Source organism: Erpetoichthys calabaricus, chromosome 17 (assembly GCF_900747795.2).
Source record: "Erpetoichthys calabaricus chromosome 17, fErpCal1.3, whole genome shotgun sequence".
Taxonomy (NCBI): Eukaryota; Metazoa; Chordata; class Cladistia; order Polypteriformes; family Polypteridae; genus Erpetoichthys; species Erpetoichthys calabaricus.
The window spans coordinates 48215662-48237617 of record NC_041410.2 but is presented as its reverse complement, the minus strand read 5'-3'; the positions used below and the strand labels follow the sequence as shown (position 1 = coordinate 48237617).

General features: G+C 37.7%; 2 protein-coding genes across 4 annotated transcripts in view; one reads left to right on the top strand and one right to left on the bottom strand.

The window, feature by feature from the left end:
• The window catches only part of ubl7a (ubiquitin-like 7a (bone marrow stromal cell-derived)), a 1205533-nt gene that overhangs the window by 100532 nt on the left and 1083045 nt on the right, over window positions 1–21956 (top strand). The gene's annotated exons all lie outside the window — the stretch shown is intronic.
• The window catches only part of sin3aa (SIN3 transcription regulator family member Aa), a 131320-nt gene that overhangs the window by 47664 nt on the left and 61700 nt on the right, over window positions 1–21956 (bottom strand). For 2 of the 3 annotated variants that reach the window (XM_051920791.1, XM_051920792.1), the window contains 6 exons: window positions 17665–17850; window positions 16319–16425; window positions 8746–9031; window positions 6393–6644; window positions 4768–4920; window positions 3728–3889 (listed from right to left, as the gene is read on the bottom strand). In XM_051920791.1, the coding sequence (XP_051776751.1) occupies window positions 3728–3889; window positions 4768–4920; window positions 6393–6644; window positions 8746–9031; window positions 16319–16425; window positions 17665–17850 (1146 nt within the window). The remainder of the gene's footprint in view (window positions 1–3727; window positions 3890–4767; window positions 4921–6392; window positions 6645–8745; window positions 9032–16318; window positions 16426–17664; window positions 17851–21956) is intronic. The other variant, XM_028823851.2, reaches the window with a different exon arrangement.

Here is a 21956-nt window from a genome sequence, read left to right as displayed (position 1 = left end):
TGTGGAAACAGTTTGGGGCAGGCCCTTTATTCTTTCAGCATGACTGTGCCCCAGTACACAAAGTTAGATCAATAAAGACATCGTTGGATGAGTTTGTTATGGAAGAACTTCACTGGCCTGCACGGAGCCCAAACCGCAACTCCATCAAACACCTTTGGTAAGAACTGGAATGGAGATTGAGGGCCAGGTCTTTTCATCCAACAGCAGTGCCTCATCTCATAAATTCTCTACAGAATGAATGGGCACAAATTCCCACAGAAACACTCCCAAAATTTTGTGGAAAGCCTTCCAAGAAGAGTGGAAGCTATTATAGCAGCAGAGGGGACCAACTCCATATTAAAGTGTATATATTTGAGTGCAATGTCATTAAAGTCCCTGCTGGTGTAATGGTCAGGCGTCCCAATATTTTTGTCCATATAGTGTATAAGCTCTAATACTGTATATTTGGAGCACTGAAAATTATTGTATTGACCAAAACAATAAACTGTAAACCTGTTATTCCAAAAGAGGCCAGTTATAATCACCAACATTATTGTAAACTATTCTATTAAATTAAATACATCTTGTGTATAGATTGAATCTTTGCTATTATTATTTGTTTAAATGAGTAGCATGTCATTGTAATGTTATAGTTTTCAAAAATAAAATTAAAAATAAACAAAAACCTCTATATAAAAATAATGATGATAATGTACTCAACTAATCTAATTTCTACTACATTTACTAACATACAAGCATTTATTTTTTTTCCTATTTCTGAACAAAGGTTGGTTTTGATGTTATTTATGTTTAAGGGTGCTTGCTGATTTTAGTTGATGAAGATTTTCAGCACACCAAAGCTCAGTCTGATTTTAGTTGATGAAGATTTTCAGCACACCAAAGCTCATTTTTTGCATTGTTCTGTGTGTGATGAAAGTTACAGTAGCATTCACACTGTAATTGTAAGAACTAGGACAATGCATCATATTCAAAGTCAATGGCAGCAGTTATGACTTCTATTTCAACACTTATTTAATTTCGTAGGAACTTTGGATTAAATTTCAGATCTTGACCTCACCATCCATCCATCCATTTTCCAACCTGCTGAATCCGAACACAGGGTCACGGGGGTCTGCTGGAGCCAATCCCAGCCAACACAGGGCGCAAGGCAGGGAACCAATCCCGGGCAGGGCGCCAACCCACCGCAGGACACACACAAACACACCCACACACCAAGCACACACTAGGGCCAATTTAGAATCGCCAATCGACCCAACCTGCATGTCTTTGGACTGTGGGAGGAAACCGGAGCACCCGGAGGAAACCCACACAGACAAGGGGAGAACATGCAAACTACACGGAGGGAGGACCCGGGAAGCGAACCCGGGTCTCCTTACTGCGAGGCAGCAGCGCTACCACTGCGCCACCATGCCATCTTGACCTCTCCAATGCATGTAAATATGTGCATGCAAATAGAAATGAGTCGCAATTTAAAAATAATGTATAGCACTTTCCATGGCATTATAACCACAAATTGGGTGAAGAGTAGGGGTGGGCACTGTAACAGGTGTAGGTGATATACCAAAAGAAGTATGTACCACGCTATACCATAGATGTGGCTATAAAGGTATAGATTAGATTTTTATGTTTACATATGTTGCACTGTCATCATCATCGGCAAAAAAAGTCTGGAAATATTTTTCTATTACCTCAGTGTTTCTGGTATTTGGCTTATGATACAGTGATCCCTCGCTATATCGCGCTTCGCCTTTCGCGGCTTCACTCCATCGCGGATTTTATATGTAAGCATATTTAAATATATATTGCGGATTTTTCGCTGCTTCGCGGGTTTCTGTGGACAATGGGTCTTTTAATTTCTGGTACATGCTTCCTCAGTTGGTTTGCCCAGTTGATTTCATACAGGGGACACTATTGGCAGATGGCTGAGAAGCTATCCAGCTTACTTTCTCTCTCTCTCTCTCTCTCTCTCTTGTGCTGACGTAGGGGGGTGTGAGCAGGGGGGCTGTGTGCAGCTGCTTCCTGAAGGACATGCTGCACGGAGCTTCGCATACTTAAAAAAAATCAATACGTGCCCTTTGAGCTTTTATCTGTCTCTCTCTATCTCTCTCTATCTCTCTTCCTGCTCCTGACAGAGGGGGTGTGAGCTGCCGCCTTCAACAGCTTTGTACCGGCGGTGCTTCGCATACTTAAAAGCCAAAAAGCCCTATTGATTTTTTTTTTTGACTGCTTGCTTTGCACTCCTTTGAAAAGGAAGATATGTTTGCATTCTTTTAATTGTGAGACAGAACTGTCATCTCTGTCTTGTCATGGAGCACAGTTTAAACTTTTGAAAAAGAGACAAATGTTTGTTTGCAGTGTTTGAATAACGTTCCTGTCTCTCTACAACCTCCTGTGTTTCTGCGCAAATCTGCGACCCAAGCATGACATTCTAAAAATAACCATATAAACATATGGTTTCTACTTCGCGGATTTTCCTATTTCGCGGGTGGCTCTGGAACGCAACCCCCGCGATGGAGGAGGGATTACTGTATATCTTAGGCCATTGCAGATCATAAAAGCACAAAGATGTATTCTTCCCTTTTCTGTGTAAACAAAAGCATGTGTTTGAAGTTGCTATCTCCAAACACAAATATGAGAAAAAATTGGGGAAGGGTACCATTAGATGTTTGAAAATGGTTAGATGGGGATAAGAGACGGTGAGTTGGATCAACAAGCTTGACCATTATCTGCAAAGTACGCCAAATGACAGTTTTAGATGCTGTAAAACAAGCAAACTCTTCCATCACTCGATCATGTGAAACATCTATATATATATGAAGAAAGTGCAAGAATATGCACCAAATCAAGCAATTCAGATAACAGTGTCTCCAACTTGGCCAAGAAATATCTCCGAACACCTGCCTGCAGTGTACCTTCTGAGAGGACATTCAGTACTTGTGGCAATATTGTAACCTGTCACAGATTTCCACTCAAAGCAAACACTGTTTACAAGCTTGTCTTTCCAACCTGTAATCTGTAGCCTAAAGTACAACTTTATATAGGAAATACTCAATTTTTACACTAAACAGCTATTTTGTTAGATGAGCTCTTGAATTTTTATACATGTATCTTTGTAATTTTAAGTATTACACATTTATGTTCAAAAGAATAGTATTTAAAGGACAAGTTGTGTATTCCTAATCTGAAATCTCAGATTTTAGAGCATTTCAGTTTTAAATATTTTGGTTTAGGGAAACTCAACCTGCATTCCATATTTACTTATTAAATTCATCTTCTTAAGTTTATTTTATTGTTTCAGTTCAGGAAAATACAAATGGTCTTAAAATGTTTGACTTATAAAATAAAAGTTTACTAGTGTTTTGTTAAAAAAGGTCAAAGTGAACATGTTACTTTTGTCATATTATAGACCTCTTCCATTTAGTGTTACATAATTTATTTCAACTTTTTAAGTTTCTGAGGACTGGAGGCTTTGGTCATTGGTTACTATTGGAAATCATTACTGTGTAAGACATTACAATGTGTAAAGTATGCAGCATCATGTGTGTGTGGTTTGTGTATACCAAGTGAAAAATAAAATAGCAAAAATTAAAGACAGAATCATAAATGATCTTAATATTGATAGAATTGTGTTCTCAGAAAGGTTAAGTTTCAATTAAGCAAAAGATGGCGATCTAAACAAAGACAACAGAAAATAAGAACTTTTTTCTAATTTAGAAAATGTATCTACTACCTTAACTGGGGGAGTGGCCCCTGTTCCTGGGTGCCGTCGAATCTGGCAGCCATTCTGGTTTGGTCTCTGTTTATTATTGTTCAGCTGTGGTTTTTTAACAGTGCCGCCATGATCATTCCGTACTGACTCTGCCTTCTCTGCAGTGGTCTTGCTTAAAAGCTAAAGAAAGAAAAACATATATTTATCAGCAGTAGTACGCTTATAAATATACATTTTCAAAAATACATGAAGCTCTTACAAGCACTACATTTCATTAGGTGCTTAGGTTTAAATCTTCTGCAAGCCAAAATGGACCACATTACTAGATTGTACTAAACATTTACAGTAAAATTTGTAGCAAGAACTATAATATAAACTAATAACAACTGTGTAAAACCTGTAAATGTGGACTTGGGGCTATACAAGCAGCAAAGAACACAAGATAGGAGCCAGTCTTTAACATGGTGAAAACTATCAAGAATACACCCACTCTTGTGTATAAGAAGACAATTTAAAGTGCATGATTAAAACACAGAAGCAAGAACCAGTATTTCACACAGTAATAAGGAATGAATACAAAACGTGTTTTTGATACCCAAAGCAATGCTACGCATAAAAGTGTGCAGTAGTATGCTTACAATTCAAGAGAAAATAGAACAAAGGAGATTTACCGATTAAAAAGTAAACTTCAATGACATCTCTCTGTCTAATCCCAAATGGATTTTTTCCCTTTTTGTTCTTTACTTAGTATTCAGCTTTTTAAAATAAAAAAAAAAAGGTAAAAATATTAAACTATTTAAAATGCTCATGTCTACAATGAAGTATAGCTGACATCCCTGTATATGGAGGAGGAGGAGTTTTGGAGCATGCACTGATACAGTGTGCTGCCGCACCTACCACAATATGAACCATTTCCTAAGTAAATGATATAGCTATGCTAAGATTTATTGAAAAGCAATGTTTTAATTCAATTGAGTTATCAAAATATGTCAAAAACGGTCAATACTAAAATCAACTGTACTGAAATCTGTGAAGGAAGCTCAATGTATTATACTTACTACAGAACTGTTAGCATCAGGCAAGAACTGGCCAAACTCTGAGAGGAGGTCTTCCTGATTTTTAAAAAGACGAGCCACTTGTGCATAAACCTCTTGTTCTGTAAGGGCTGGAGTATAGTTTCCTCCAGCTTCCTTTGCATTTCGTTGTTCCTTCTGTAAAAAATAAAAAGACTGTTCAAAGGCAAACCTAAGCTAAAATATCACAACATCAGTTGTCACAAGTCAGATCAAATTTTTGTTACAACAGATTCACTTGAAATTGATGGTATTGTAATGTCTTTCCCACAAAAAAAAATCATTATGAAGAGTAGTCCAGCGATGACGCGTTAAAATGAAACAAAATTTTAATTACAAAATTACTATTTATGGATGTGGTGAGAGAGGACATGCAGGTGATGGGTGTAACAGAACAAGATGCAGAGGACAGAAAGATATAGAAGAAGATGATCCGCTGTGGCAACCCCTAACGGGAGCAGCCAAAAGTAGAAGATGATGTTGTAAGTTTTTATCTGCCACTATGTTTTATGATGCATGCTTTGGTGAGACTGAAGTGTAGTATCATAAAATCTGTTTGAAGAGAATGCATGAAAATGATAAAAACTAGAATAATCACATTTGCAATTTTTCCTGCATACTCATTTTACCAGTCTTGAAGATCTATGATTATTTTAGTTTAATCTCCAGTACTCTAAAATGCAGTGAAAACCCAGTTGAGCTCTGTTTCGCTCATTAATAACAGTGTTAAATATGGGTTGAGATGAAAAATGTTTATTTATTAACATTGTTAAATGTTTCTTTTTAAATACACTACTTGCCAAGAAAAAAATCTCTTTTTTACATAAACTATTATTATTAATATACAGTATTTCAGAAATAAAATTACACTAATAAAACACACGCCATTATATAATTTTTTTAGAAGAAATGTTTTACACTTTCTGGAAAGTATGTGTTAAAACGTGCCTAAGCAGAAAAATTTTCTTTTTTAAACCCTCTTACTCACTTCCATTGTGTCCATCTAACAACCTTTCTTCATAGGGGTTTACATAGTAATATTCTTCTAATGTTTCTGACTCATTGGAGTGTGGGTCATGTCAAGTATTCAAGGTTTTGAAGAAGGTAATGAAGGTGGTTTAGAAAATGCTAGATACAAGAATCAAGGGTCAGCTGAAAGTTAGTGAAATACAGTTTGATTTTGTGCCTGAGAAGAGAACAGATTTGAGCTTCGCAAGGAAGCATTTAACAGTTTTCTCGGCAGAGTCACTGGAAATATATTGTTCGTTAGAATAATATATAATTCTCCTTGAGAATGTCTAAATGAATTAAAGAATAATGCAAAGACATCAAATCATATATTATGTGATTGATTTGTTTACCCACATATAAATTACACTTAATTAATTACACTTTAGCTTTCTTTGTGCTATTTATCTTTTACAGTCCTTTCAACAAGCAAAATTAGCTTAATTAATAAAGTCTAACATAAAGAACTCCATTAATCTCAAAAGATTTATCTCAAAGAAAAAGATGTTTCCAAATAAAAATAAAATTTTTTACATCACCTACTAGAATGCATTTTCTGATTTACAAAACATTTTAAACCTCCACATAACATACAACCTTACCTGGTAGGTGTGTAGTATTTCCAGGAATGCCTTGTAAATGTCAGGTTGACCCTGGAAACGATTCTTTATTTTATTGACATAATTAATGGCATGATTGAACTCTACTGGCTGGTTGTTCTGCAGCGGAGTGACACAAGTTGGTGTGCCAGTAACAGGCGTATGTGGCTGCACAGGAGGAGAGCGTGGAGATGCATATGCAGGGACTGAGAGACTGGGCTGACTGGTTGGGGCTGATGCTGGTGACTGCAAAGGCTATAAACAGAAAAACAGAATAGGAAGCTCTTAACGTATGAATATAAAATAAAGCACCAAGCACCCTTGCACAGGATTTACTGTTTGCTGATTAATTTTTCTTTCCACATAAACCATTTTATTTAAAAAATTCAATAAATATATCTAATTATACAGAGTTCAGTTAAGAAATATCAAAAGGGACTATTTGGCTTAAAAAGTTTGTTTTGTTTTTTTGTTAATGTAGTAGATTCAAAAGTTAACACTTAAACAAGTTCTTCCATATTGGATGCTCTAAAAAATATTATATAATATAATATGCTACCATGGCTGTCTGTTTGTCTGTCGAGGATTTTAAATCACCTGTAGCTTGCAAACCGATTGACCTGAAATTTGGTACACGTATACTATGTGACGTCTACTATTCGCTTTCAGGGTGATGATTGACCTCCAAGGTTATGCCTATTTTTATTTTATTGTATTGCAGAATCAACTCTCGGCAGCAGCCAGTAGGGCGGCCATGTGGCGCATGCATACGGGCCCCGTTCTCATCTCTACCACCTCCGCCGTCACTTCCCCCACCTCTTCATATTTTAAATCATTCTTGAGGCAGACTGATGACTTAAGTACCAGCTTAAGTGAAAAATTAAGGAAAATGTTCTAAGTAATTGCAACACAAACACTGAATTAATCAGTTTTAACATGAAAAGATGCCGATGAAAGAAGAGAAGAAGCGAGCAACTAGGGTGGACAGAAGAAGTGCTGCTCAGGAAGCAGCAAGCACATCAACCTCTGAACAAACAAATGCTAAATGTACAGAGAAAGAGTCTGAAAACTAAGAATGCTCAAGTCAAGTGTATTCACTGCACGTTATCATGCAGTGCGCCGTTACTGGTTACTAAATAAGTACAATGTGGTGGAAATACCAAAATTATACTAAAGCAAACATTAATACAATTAGTAATTTAATTTGGGAAACATGTATAGACTAACAATGCCTGAATTTATATCATGGGCAGTAACACTATATCTTCTGACATCTAGGAGCTAAAAGCAGCATAGCAAGAAAAAATTAATGAAAATGGCCAACATGTTTGAGCATGCACAAGCATTCATCTGGATTTGTTCTATGCATTATAGCAAGTGCAAAGTGTTTTTTGCTTCGCTTTCTCTTTGATTACTTTGTAATGCTGTTTTTGCTGGCAAAATAGGGACCAGCCCAAATTCGTGTTTAGTGATTAAGCTCTTTAATGATAAAGAATAGCTTAGGAAGAACTTTTAGCACATATTGACTTAAAATGGATGGTGTCCTTCTCTTGTACTAGAGATCAAACTTTTCTTTTGCCTGATATTGAGAGTGTTCCTCGGTAACTAACAAAACGTTCACCTAAACCTGATATGCAGTCCCGTTAATGTCAAAATCTTAGCACAAAAGATGGATGACTAATACTATAAAAATAATTCATCCATCCATCTATTCTGTGAACATGCCTAGTCCAAAGGAGTTCACAAGGAGACAGAGCTTATCTTGGTACAATCAAGCAAAAGAATCGAGTGTACACTGCAAAAGATACCTGTTTGTTCTAAATTCAAGCACTAGTGATTAAGTTCTAATTCTGTTCCCCATTTACAATCTAAAACAGTAGATATAACATTTTTAGACTTCAAACATGCATGTTTGATAGAAAGCAGAATTAAATGGAAATGTGCAGTTTAATCTCAACCTTTTTTATATATTCATTTGTGTCACAGAAAAAGAATGACAAAAAATAACTGGAATCAAATAATAATATAGATAATAAACATAAAACAAATAGATAATTTAAATGTTCACTGTATTCACTAAATCTTCAGTTTTCCAGATTAGCATTCTAATGATCATGTTATCTAATTATCATCAATTATTATGTCCAAGTCCACCCAATAATAATTGTTTACTACTCATTTGAAAGAAAGAAAACAGAATGACCACTTGCGAGTAAGCATATAAATATAACCAATATAAACATCATTATTTTAAATTAACACATTCTAAGCAGATTTATCAAAGAAAATTAAAAACACACATTTAACGCAGATTTTCTTTTTTCTTTTTAAATAGACTAAAGTAAACAAACATAACCTTATTGATTTTGACTGGTGTTGACTGAGCTGCTGAAGACGCTGTAACAGGAGTGGCTGCTCCAGGGGCCGGAGATTGCTGGTGTGTTGGCTGGGGCTGAGGCTGAACTTGAATACCATGAGGTGTGATCTGATGCACTTGTCCTGGTGTTGTAACATTTACAAGATCATTAGTTTGCACTTCAATTTTGTATCCAGGCGGTAAAAATGTGTTAAAGCCCATGATTAGGTCTGGATGACCCTTGAAGAGTTGAGATACTCTACTGATCACCCCTGGTGTATCAATGCTGTGAACAAAAATGCAGAATATAAAGTATTGTTTCAGGTCTGTACATTCTTCAATACAATTTTTGGTAGCTACAATATTCATTCTAGAAAATTAATTAAAAAGTATGGAAACAGACACTTAAATTAATGGTTTCTAGAACTGCTCCCATAACAAAACAAAACAAACCAAGAGAAGCAGTGTTACCCAGTCTTAGATTATAAGGAGAATAATAAAATAAAAAAATAAAATAAACAGAAAAAAGTGTCTTGGAAATACACGTCTAAACACAACCCATAATCAAACCAAAGGATATACTCTTAGACAAATCCACAGAGAAAAATTATTATACAGATGGTGCAAAAATTTGTGCGTGCTGATGATGCTGTTCTGACATCAGCACCAATGCACTCCTGCTGCCTGATGTGAGCTGTAGTTCTTACGTTACCAATGGTTTTTGGGTTACTATCCCACCCGTTACAACCCCTCTCCCTGATACACCATACAGATTACATTTTAAGATAAGACCAATGACAACACCAATATAAAATTTAGTGAAAAATCAGTTCAGCCATTTTTGCATGATTGGTGAACGAACAGATTACAATTTTATTTAGAGTATAAAGGTAACAGCATTTACCAGTATCTTACTATTGTGTTAAGTTCTGAGTTGTGCCTATGACTTTTTCTACACATTATCCAAACAATAACATTACTCAAGAGTAAACATCACTATAAAGACTATGAAAAATGTTTACTGGCATTCCAAAGCAGAAAAGAGATTTTCTTTTTACTTTGTCTCTTAATATACAGTTAGTTCAAAACCTGTGTGTCAAGTTTGCTATTCTGTTTCAACAAATGAGGATAACATTTGACCTTTTCAAGTTTAACACACTGCCCTGGACTATGAACTTGCTATTTTTCCATTTTTAAGTGCCAGGGTCATAGAAGGAGAACGATAGGAACACAGGTCTACTTACAAGCTAAAATTATCCTCTTCTCCAAACAGGATTTCAAACAATACTATTATTTTCAAACCAAGTACAGTAAAACCTCAATTATCCATCAGAGGTCGTGACTGAGGCCATGACGAATAAAAGAAAAGATGGATAACAGAACAACTACTTTAAAAATGATATACAGTAGATTAGTTTAGCGAATACTTGCATTTATTTACAAAAAAAAATATCAAAATACTATTAATTAATTCAATTAATTTATATATTATTGCAATGACCAGGATAACAAGCAAATACAACTCAAAGGCACTGGAGTTTTCTACCTTTTACTTGGAGTCTTTGTTCTGTAACAAATGGTGCCCTGTCATATATAGGTTACAGAGCACATCTCCAAAACAATAAAAGAAAGTTTTCCCTACCGATTATCATCATCTCCTGCCACTCACATTCTGTATTTTTCTATACCGCAAATACTTCTGCTTATTGTCTCCCAACTCTCTACTCAAAACTTCCTTCTCTTGTCACTCATCTCCTAAGAAGTGTGTCCATTCCTCACAGAATAGAAGCCCTTCACCCAGTCCTATCACTTACACAGCAATCCACCCTTTCTTCTCCCGTACAGCACATCACAAGTTGTCTGAGCGTCAAAATATATTAACAAATCATAATATAACAGAGTTTAAAAAGAAAATCACAATGCAGAAGAACATTACCATCAGTGGTTTCCATTTTCGACACATTTTCCAATTTTGTTTATATCATATTTTATATTGTTTGCTGTTGTTCTTCCTACCCCGTAAATTGAAGAAATACTTAAAGCACTTCTGCTGTTTTGTAAACATTTGATAACTCTGTCACAGGTGGCTGGGTGTGGTCGGCACTCAGCTACCTATTTAAAGGTCCGCCTCCCGACAATCAAGGCTGGAGTCGGGTGAGGAGAAGGACGAGGTCGGAGAGGAGGCGGCAAGGAGAGGCCTGAAGAGTGTGAGAAGGAAAGAGAGGTGGCTTAGAGAGAAGCCTGGACTGTTGAGAGACTGTGGGGGTGTTTGGTGGCGGTGCACATAGTGACCGTAAATAATAGTAGTGTGAATAAACGTGTGGTGATGGCTGAAACTGTGTCCTCCTGTCTGTGTCCGGGCTGTACCCTTTCATAGTGGCGTAGTCGGCAGGATGCTCCACCTGGGTCAAGGTGGGGACCTGTATTGTTGAAAAAGTCTGTGGAAGGCCCGGCACAGCAGGGAAGCTCACCCACGTGCCGCAGGGAAATGTAGAGTCGCGGACCATTAGCGGTCCGCCGTTGGACTTTATGTTTCAGGGGCGACTCAAAGACGCGGCGGCAGCAGGAGGAGCTGCCGAGAAGGAAGGGCTGCAGCTTCGACAGCCGCAGCAGCCGCGGAGCTGCCCAGAATCTCGTCTCCATGTGTGGAGGGAGAACGAGATGGCCGCCGACCAGAAGTCCCTCCTCGTGACAGGCATGGGATTGGACAGCGTGTCCTGTCTTCCCGCCAACGATTGGTCGGAGGTGGGAGCAGGGATTCTCCGTCTCATGCCTGGAAGAAACCCGAGTGGGCCGGAGGGAAGGGCCCATAGAGAGCAGTCGGCGAGTGGCGCTGCTCAAAAGGTAAGCTCACCGCCGGCTGTTTCTCTCTCCTTGGCAGCGATTCTGCAGGAGCTGCAGGAAGGCCTGCAACTTGTGCGATCACTGCCGGCCGAGCGATGTGCCCTCCGGGCGGAGACGCAGGATTCAGGAGGGATGCACTGGCGTGTGATCAAGAGCCGCTGGCAAAGGAGGATCGGCGCACTGCGGGAACTGCTGACTGGAGAGGCACAGCGGGGAAGGTAAGCGAGACCGACCCCGTGAAGCTCCGGACACCAGCGGGGCTGGGTCTGCCCTTTTGCAATGGGCAGATCCGAACCGTCACGGCGTCCCAAAGTGAAAGGAGGAAGCGGCTAGAGAAAGCCAGTTCCTCCGATATGGGAGGACGTGTTGCTGGTGGCACACGTCCCACGAAAGGCCGCCCTCTGCCGAAGCAGAGGGAAAACCCGCAGCTTGGGAGGAGAAGAGCGAGTGCGCTCCCGCTGGCGGTCCCGTGGCGGGGATCACGGACTGCTCGAGCGGGGAAGCCAGAAAAGGGAGCATCGGGGTGCCGATCGGAGCGGACAGCGTTGGCCCAACCGAGAAGACGAGCCGAGGGGCTGCGTCAGGGCAACGTCTCCGCCCCTTGTTTTTCTATTTTTTTTTATAGGATCAGGCCCTAGGCTACAGTGTGTCGGCTTGCCGCCAAGGAAGGCCAGTCCTTGCGGATCGGTCCGCTGGCCCCTGGAGGTCTCAGCTTGCGGGGGAGTCATGTCACAGGTGGTTGGGTGTGGTCGGCACTCAGCTGCCTATTTAAAGGTCTGCCTCCCAACAATCAAGGCTGGAGTCGGGTGAGGAGAAGGACGAGGTCGGAGAGGAGGCGGCGAGGAGAGGCCTGAAGAGTGTGAGAAGGAAAGAGAGGTGGCTTAGAGAGAAGCCTGGACTGTTGAGAGACTATGGGGGTGTTTGGTGGCGGTGCACATAGTGACTGTAAATAATAGTAGTGTGAATAAACGTGTGGTGATGGCTGAAAACGTGTCCTCCTGTCTGTGTCTGGGCTGTACCCTTTCACAACTCTAAAGTTTTTGTGACAATTCCAATACCACACACATATGTTTATCGGTCATAACAATGTACAGAAGTTTAGTTATAACAAAAGAGAAAAGCTACGAAATGTTATTAAAGCTGAAGGTATGCAACTGACATTATGATTTCAAAATGCAGCATGACACATGGTGCTGAGGAAAAACGCTACCTGTTAGCACAAGGGAGAGTTGTTCCAATCTGTATAGCTCGCAGCGTATCGTGTGGCAGTAGCAATATGAAGATGCTAGGATGTGCATGTTTTTTGTTTTTTTTTTGCCCTGACAGATAACGGAGACGTGACGGTTAATCGAGTGATGGATAACCAAAGGTTTTACTGTAATATGCTAGATCAACAACGTTTGTGACTTACTATCAGCAAAATTCACAATTTTTCAAATTCATCTGTATCACAGCTAGTTTATATTAACATTCTCAATCACTTTGCAGAAAAAACAATGTTAACTTTAATGTTAGCCATCATTTTTGTCAAGCTGTACACTTTGTGTTTTCCCTTCAGAACTCTGCAGTTTTACTGGGCACTAGTGTTGATTGGAAAAATTTTCCAATGTGCTTATTGCAGCAAACATGCTCTTTTACCCAATTACCTTGTTTGCTGAATATTTTCCTGTAAATTCGCCTTATGGCTATGTCAGATTAATATTTTCTCCCAACACCCTATGAAGCTTTGTTAGTCCTGCGTGACATCACAGAAGTATAGCAACCATTAAAAGAACTTTCATGCATGGAAACTGTAAGACTGTTCCCGAACTGCTGAGGGTGTGTGTGAGGTAACAACCCAATCATTAATTCCATCCAGCATGTGTTTTATTTATATTTATAAACAAGGGAACACTTGATGTATTTTCATTTGAGGGGTACGTTAGTTGACCATAATGCCATAATGAGTACTGCCACTGTAAGCATAACACTGAACCCTGCGGGCAAATTTGCATGCACAATTAGCCACGTACTGCAGCTAAATCCAAAACAAGCCTTAAAAGGAGACTTCCCTTTCCCCCTCCACAAGACAAAAAATGCAAGCGACCCTGTTAAATAATAAAATATTTATCACTGTTCACAAGGTGTTTTCATCTTCTTTATGAAAGAAAAAAGTTCAAAGTATCTATGGAGATCGGAAACAAAAAAGATGTTCTGGCTGTACCCAGTGTAATGACTGCCAAATGTCACATGGCTAATATGTGCTGAAAGACTGAAACTGTATGGGTGCAATAAAACATTTTTTTAAACTTATTGCTAGCTTGTGCTTTGTATTTTGCTTGGGGTTATTGCTCTGTTTGCATTTTTTTGTTGTTTGAGCCATGGTGGTGCAGTGGTTAGCATTGCTGCCTTAGGGCCCATTTATACTTCACGCCCAGAACGCGTGCACGCCTGCATCATGGCCGCCACGCATTCTGAGCATTCATTTGACGCGTCCTCTGAGTAGGTCTTCAGAAATTAACGCGACGTGTGCGCGAGTTGCAGTACCAGCAAAAAGTCGGGGGGCACAGTGTGCTAAAAGTTGGAATGTGATGTCAGAGTCTCTGTTTACTATCTACATGTGACAGAAAGCCGCTTTGCGGATCCTACGAGATCGGTGTGCACGCTTCGATATTTGATAAATGGTTCGATGTGATGAAGCAAAATGTCGACATACAGATGTATTCGTGGTGCTTTTATATTCAAGCGTTGCATATTCCCGATCATAATGACACGATACGTTTTAAAATTCTCACATACCGTCTTCTGTGCTACCTTTTTTTCTAGGGCTTCCTCTGCTCCTGACAGCAGTGAATCGCCAGCAATAGATCGCCACACTGAACACATTAAATGTATGATATTCCAACTCTCTGCACATTTAGAATCCTTAGATTTATACTTGATATCACTTTCATGATGAAAAGCATTAAAGTATGTATATTACACTTTACAGATAAATCGGTAATTTCGTTTAAATAATGAATACTGTTAATAATTACACACATGGGGTGACACAGTGGCGGAGTGTTGCGCTGCTGTCTTGCAGGGAGTCACGTCGCTGATATTCCCTGCCTGGAGTTTACATGTTTTTCTGCTGGGTTTCCTCAGTGTGCTCCAGTTTCCTTCCAAAGATATGCAGATTTGGGGATTTGGTGCCGCTAAAATGACGCTAGTGTATGTGTGTGTTTGTATTCACCTTGCGATGAGCTGAGGCCTTGTCCAGGGATTGTTTCTCACTCGTGCCCAATGCTTGCTGGAATGGACACATCTCTGGATTTAAACAATAAACATTCTTTTCAGAGATATTGCAGTAAGGTGTCATCAGAATTTAATGGGTGTTCCAGGCAATTCACAACACAGTGTAGCCGAACATGTTCTCACCGTGATAACATCTCACACTGCCACTTGGTGGATTCCTCCAGATGTACGCAAAGTACACGCGCAAGTATAAACACTACAACGCTTGCGTAGCAGAAGCGTCCACTGCAGCATGCGTCGCGTTAAGTGCAAACCCGGCTTTACAGCTCAGATCACATTTATTGTCACAATAATCAGTCTAGTATAGTTGTCAAGATACTTCCCTAGCTTTCAAGGACAAATAAAACACCATTATAAGCTACTCAAAACTACTTCAGTTCCTCCTTTCTCAAATGACTTCAATGCATTTTGCGGAATACTGCAAAGTTCCCAAACATTTCCGTGATCTCGCCAAATTCATGGTGAAGCAAACTCTACATGGTTCACTGATCGCTACTGGACAATATCTCAAATCACCCTTTGATTAACTGTCCACATATAGTGTGGAGTCTGCTTTATTTTTGATGCTTTGTTCAACTGTTTTTTTTCTCAGTCTACCTTTTGGGGTATATACTTATTACAGGCAAAAAAAAGTCTGAATAGCAGACAAACAGTGCCAGTGAAAAGAAATAAATAAATAAACATTTTTCTTAAAAGTCTGTAAACACTCAGTGAAAAACAAATGAGATTACAAATTCAATGAATAAATTTTAAGCAATTCTCAAAAATATTAGGTATATCATTATTTATAAAGAGATTAAATTAATTTTTCACACAGGTAACATTTTTAAACAACCTGTGACACTTGCTTAAATGAGTACTGAATAGTACACAATCAAATATTGGCTTGCAATTATGAATTCTGAAGTTACAATTCTCTTGGTCGCTGCCTGTGCAGTATGTCCATTTTCCCCAGAGTATGTGTTAGGTTTCATCAATGTACTTCAAATTTCCAGGTAAGATATATATGACAGGATAACTAACAATTAATTGCCGCAATGGGAGTGTGTGGGTGCATTTGCCCTGAGTAAACTGTAATCACGTTCCATGTTGAATCCTGTCTTATGCCGAATGCTACCTGAAAAGGCTCCAGCCTCTGTGACAGAACAGAATACGTGCAGAAAGCGTGTATGGTTGAAATGAGGAGGTTTTTAGTTTAGTTTTTTTTTTTTTGGAAATTACTAAAGGCTTTTTGTATTTTGATGTGTAAACCTTTGCTTGTTTGAAATGCTGCTCAGAGAACACAGGTTTTAAAAGGCCTTCAAATAAAGACTTATTTACATACATGCAAAAAATTAACATCATAATTCAACAAAATATTCACATAAGATGGAAATATAAAAACAATATGAAGGTTATTCTAAAATGTCTTCTGTTCTATAACAAGGTTTTCAAAATAACATTAAATACATACCTTTGTGACTTAAATTCTTTCATAATATCAAGGAAATCATTATACACCTGTGGCTGACTACCAAACTGTAACTTCACCTGGTCTAGATAGGACAAGGCATCTTCAACCTACAAATAAAGAATGCAATAAAATTTTTCAATGTATCTGTAAAGGTGTCAAACTACTAAATTATTAATTGTTCTACTGGCTGTCTAAACAGTATTTGGCAGTGTAATATTCCACAAAAAGTTCATGATAAGCTATATTTTATTTTTACATATTTATCATTACATTTTTATATATTTAGAAACTAATCAAATGTGCACATTCACTTTAGTTCATGAGTCACTAAAAGAAACTTGAGAGGAGGAAAGACATGAATGACAAATGCTGCTATTTTAAGTATGATTCAAGCAAGACTATCTAAACAAGCATAGATCACGTCTGAACAAAAAACTGAAGCCCCAGGTGAGTTAAGTATCCATTATTAACCCTTGTTGAAAAAGCAGTGAGAAGTCATAGCTGTCTAGGTGAAATTTAGCTAAGACCCCATATGCAATTTCTGCATTTGAGGTAGAAAGATGAGAGCAAATTTTTGACACATGATCAGAAATGTCTCCAAAGCTGGTAATGGAGGAAGATAAAAACAATTATCAGCATCAGAAATGGAATACAAGTTAGGTTACTGAGTAGCACTAGACCCTTTCTATTGACATTATCAACAGAAAGTCTGCGGACATCCAATAAACGATACTACTGGATAGCTTGTCCATGGCTGAGATGCATTCAGGTGTGTCTTAATGTATAACTGCTTTTCACTTAGCAAATGCAAGAAACGAGACACAGCACTAGTAAATTAGGTGATGTAGTGAAATATATGCAGATAAACAGAACAACAGATGCAGCAGAGTGAGGGGTCTTTAGACTAATTTCACCACATACAAATATTAAGTCTTAATTTATGATGTAAGCTTGTCCAACAATATCACCATTATTAAAAACAAGCAAGGTGCATGATAAACTGGTCATAATTGACAAAAAGCATCATTTTGCTATAATGATAAAAGAGTAGATAAATTACACTGTTACAATACATTTATAATTTCCTAATATAATCATATAATAACTACATTTCTAGAAAATGGCATTTTGTTCATAACAGTCAGCAGAAATGCTAGATACTTCATTACACACAAATATAAGCAACAATGCTTTCTGCAGATGCACAATCTTTTTAATAGAATAAATTATTTTTAATGTAAACTAACATTATGAAATATAACTTGTATTCACATTTAATTCTGTCTTGAACCTTATGTTTCTAAACAGAAAAAGAAGAAAAAAAACAAACAAAAAAACAAACATACTTTAAGCCTCTGAAACTGCTGCTGACCCTGGGCAGAGGCAGTGGGTGCTGATGGATGAGGGTGGTTTTGCTGTACCACCGGTCCACTGTGTGCTGGCATAGTTGGAGTGTGATGATGAGCGGCATTATGAACTGATGTCCCTGGGGAATGAGCATGACTGCCAGAACTTTGAGCCACTCCTGGAACCTGTAAAATACATAATCATAATTAATATCACATTTTAATGGGGTGAATGGGAAGGTGAACAGTTTAGATATATAAAAAAGAATACCAATTATGATGTAATGTATTACTGCAATGGTTTGTTAACCAAAAACTAAAAAAGAAATTTAACATCTCTCTCTATTATAAAAAAAAAAATTCTTGCAACGATACAAGACTTTTTTTCCTGCAATATGACGTGATCTTTTGAAGAGAGACACTTTCACTTCCCGAGAGACAGACAAAGTCACGTCACACTTTCAACCTTTGGAAGCAAGTCCCGTGCTACACAGGCAGAGCAGGTTAGAGTTAATGGGGAAGTAGCAAAATTTCAAAAAATGTCTCAAAAAATTACAGTAAAGATCGCATTAGCGCAAACAAACTGAAAATATTACTCGGTGAAATAATGCAACAGCGAAAAGAGATTGAATATTCAGGTTCTGTACAGGATTTTAAATGTTTGAATCGCTGCACAAAATGCAAAACACGTCGCAGCAGCAGCAAGCCAGCAGCTGATCGAGCAAAGAGGAGGTAAAGAAAAACAACTGTTACTTGTTTCCCAATGTATCACCGTTTCGGAGGAGTGGCCACGTCTCCTTGGGGTGCATTCAGCACCCGTCTTCACAACAGCGCATAGTGCTGGTGGGGAGGAAAAGGGATTGGCAAGCAAAGTGAGCAGGGGGCCCCCTAGTAAGTCAAAGAGATAACCTACACAAGCATTGATTCAATGAAAAATGTACCAACAAGCACTTCAAATATCAGAAGGAGGAATTATCTTATTTTACAAAGTAAACCATACCACTCTGCAGTTGAAGTCTGCGTTTTATTTGAATAGATGCACCTCACATTAGCAGGCCTCAACAATTAATTAATTTGTTATTCCATTAATTTAATTAAAATATATTCATTTGTTAAGGAAGCCATTACAGAAATAAGTATAACTTATTCTACCAAGCATTGACAACAAAGCTTAACTCCAGTCTATTCCACTCTTATACAAATCCAGGTGATCAGAAGGAGTGAAACCTGACCTTTTCCAAATAAAACATAACAAAATGTTTAATGTGGTAACCAATCTCACTTGAGAAAATTTATTTCGAATGGAAGCCCAAAAGGCTTAAACTGCAAAGAGAACATAAACGTACTCCACCTATAAAAGCATAATCACCAGCTGCTGTAATATTTTAAAACCAGTTTCAATAATAATTTTTCATGGTATCAATTTTACAGCCTATATTTTCAAAACCCTTTCAGTTTGTTCTGACTTTTGACAGTTTAGCACTACAGGCTATCAGTGGGCCTAGCTTGAGTTGCAGTCCTATTTCTTATGTCTTACTTCTTAATTACAGAAACATTAGTCAGTTATAAGCCTGTAAATTGCAAGTAGGAATGCAACGTTTGGTGTTTTTCAATAACAAAGAATTAAACATTTACCTGACATTAAAAAATGTTTTAGGAGGGGACTGCAATTATTTTTTTCCTGTGGGCCAGTTTCATTTTACTGTCATTTACAGGCAACCATCTTTAGCACTAGGGTTCTGTCACTCCCTGGAAGTTTAAACCCTCACCGCAAACTTTGTTGCCGTAGCATGTTGCTTTTTTTATTTTGCTATGTACAATTTTAAAAATCACATTTAATGTATAATGTAAGGTACTACAACTTTTCAGTGCTCAATTGCATAAACAGTGGTCAGTGTGTTCACATACTTAATGTATTACAATAGAAATTGAACTGTGGGATTGCGCGTAAAATTAAAGTTGATTGGATTTGGTTGGCATGGTGCCGCTTCATGGATTAGGTCTCTGAGAATGCAGAAGCACAGTGCACTTTTCTTTGAGCCGTATTACGGAAAGAGCTGCTTAGCTTAAAGATGATTTTTTTTTTTTTTTGTGTTTGATGACAGCCCTGTGTTGTTGTAGTCAACCGTAGTAAATTATTGGTATGCTTTATTGACTAAAATTTCTGTTGTTTCCATCAATTTAATGATTCTATTGCATATAGAACTGCAATTCATTTAAAAATATTTTTATTGAGTTACATTTAAATTGGCCCGAGTGTGTGCTTGGTGTATGGGTGGGTGTGTCCTGCGGTGGGTTGGTGCCCTGCCCGAGATTGGTTCCCCTGCCTTGCGCCCTATGTTGACTGGGATTGGCTCCAGCAGACCCCCGTAACCCTGTGTTTGGATTCAGCGGGTTGGAAAATGGATGGATGGATGTATCGGGTATTGAAAATGGTATCGATCTTCAGTAATTTTCTTAAAATTGCATCCAAGTTTGAAAGTTTGATATTATGACAACCTTACTTGTAACAACTTTCATTTCTTAATAAAACGCAGCACAAATTGTTCCATAAATCAGCACTGTGAGCCTAACTGTGATGTATACTAATTGAAAATAGATCAATCTTTTTCTGTACATGTTTTAAATAAATATTGCAGAGCTAAACCAATATTAATATAGTTTAAAAAAAATCCTAAAAAGAAAAATGTATTTTCCACAACACACACTCAAAAATCAATGCCACTCAAACTAATTACTTTAGCCAATTCCTACCAATAGGATCATGCTTGCCCTCAACAATAAATACAAAGTCAGATTGAAATAGAAAAAAAAAAGAATGGTATAAGAATATTACACATACAAAAAGAATAGAACATAATTAACAATGCAAAATAAAGGCACTTGCGTACACTAAGGAGTTAATATGCTTTAATCAAGTAGGAGCGAGGAGCAGAGTCCACACTTACCTATCATAGCTATAGCACAGCATATTGGTAGGGTTACTTAACTAGGGTACCCAACACATAACAAGAATGAAACAGAGTAGACTATGTCTTTCAAGGTGGGGCATTGGTGGTAGACAGACAAGTGAGGCAGGTGGGGACTTTAATTTGGAAATACAGAGTAAATTAAAAACTGCTAACAATTAACAAATCCTTAAGATTAAATTTTAGGCTAGATTGCCAAAAAATCACTTGTTGTCTAGGGTTATCACGGTGATTACAATCAATCACTTTTGTGATTATTAAATAATTACTTACAACATAAAATTGCTCATCTCTCATTTAATAAAACTCTCTGTAGTCAAATGAGATTTTGCTTTTAATCTCCAAAAAAAAAAAAAAAACAATGAATTTTATCTTCAAATACAGTAAAGTTAAATTGATCTTTCCAGTTACATTGGTAGTGTGCCTATCATGATAGCGTACAACTGAGATTCAATATCTTCTATTAAAAATACTTATGTATTTGAACAAATTTACATAAGAATTAAACATCCTGGAGGATATATACAGATGTTACCATAAGGGGCTATACGTGTTCTGCAAACATTGCCTGGTTAAAACACAGAGGAATACAGCATATGGAAAGCCACAAGTTCTTTTGTTGTTTTTTTTTTCATTTTAATAAGAACATGTGTGAAGTCTACAATTTCCGGACAAACGAGGTAAAAAGCATGCTCCTTCACAAACATCTTGGAACTTCTCATGACGTCTACACTTTGCCCAATTTTTGGATTTACTTGGTCTTGACATCATCAACTAATAACCAGCTGTCTCTTTGGTAGATTGCTAGTCTTAACCTAATCTTGGCTAATCTAAGCTTCTTGTGCTCTATTTTACAAAGTGTTTCAGTGTGATTTATTTTACTATTATTCATTTAAATTTCTTTTATGCATTTTTGCCTTTTGCAAATCCACCTGGATAAAGGCATCTGCTAAATCAATATTAATGAAGTACTCAATATAACATTCTGTACTCTCAGCTGTTTTATTTGTGAATCAAACTATAGCTCAATTTACATTAAAGATAGACTGGCTGTGACAACACATTTTCAAAACTATGGCAGCACCCAGAGTTAAGTAGCTGTAAACAAAAACAGCACAATTTGTTTTACCAATCATAAAAGTTTCACCTTGTTTTCCTCTACAACAAAATCCCCAAACCTCAGCTGTGAAGTTTTTTTTTTTCTTACACCTTTTCTTTGATAACATTTGTTTTTGAGAGTAAAGAATAAAAAAATTCACATCCAAAATAGCTTAAAATCTGCGTTTAAGTGCAATTCACCCTATACCCTGGAGTTCAACATAT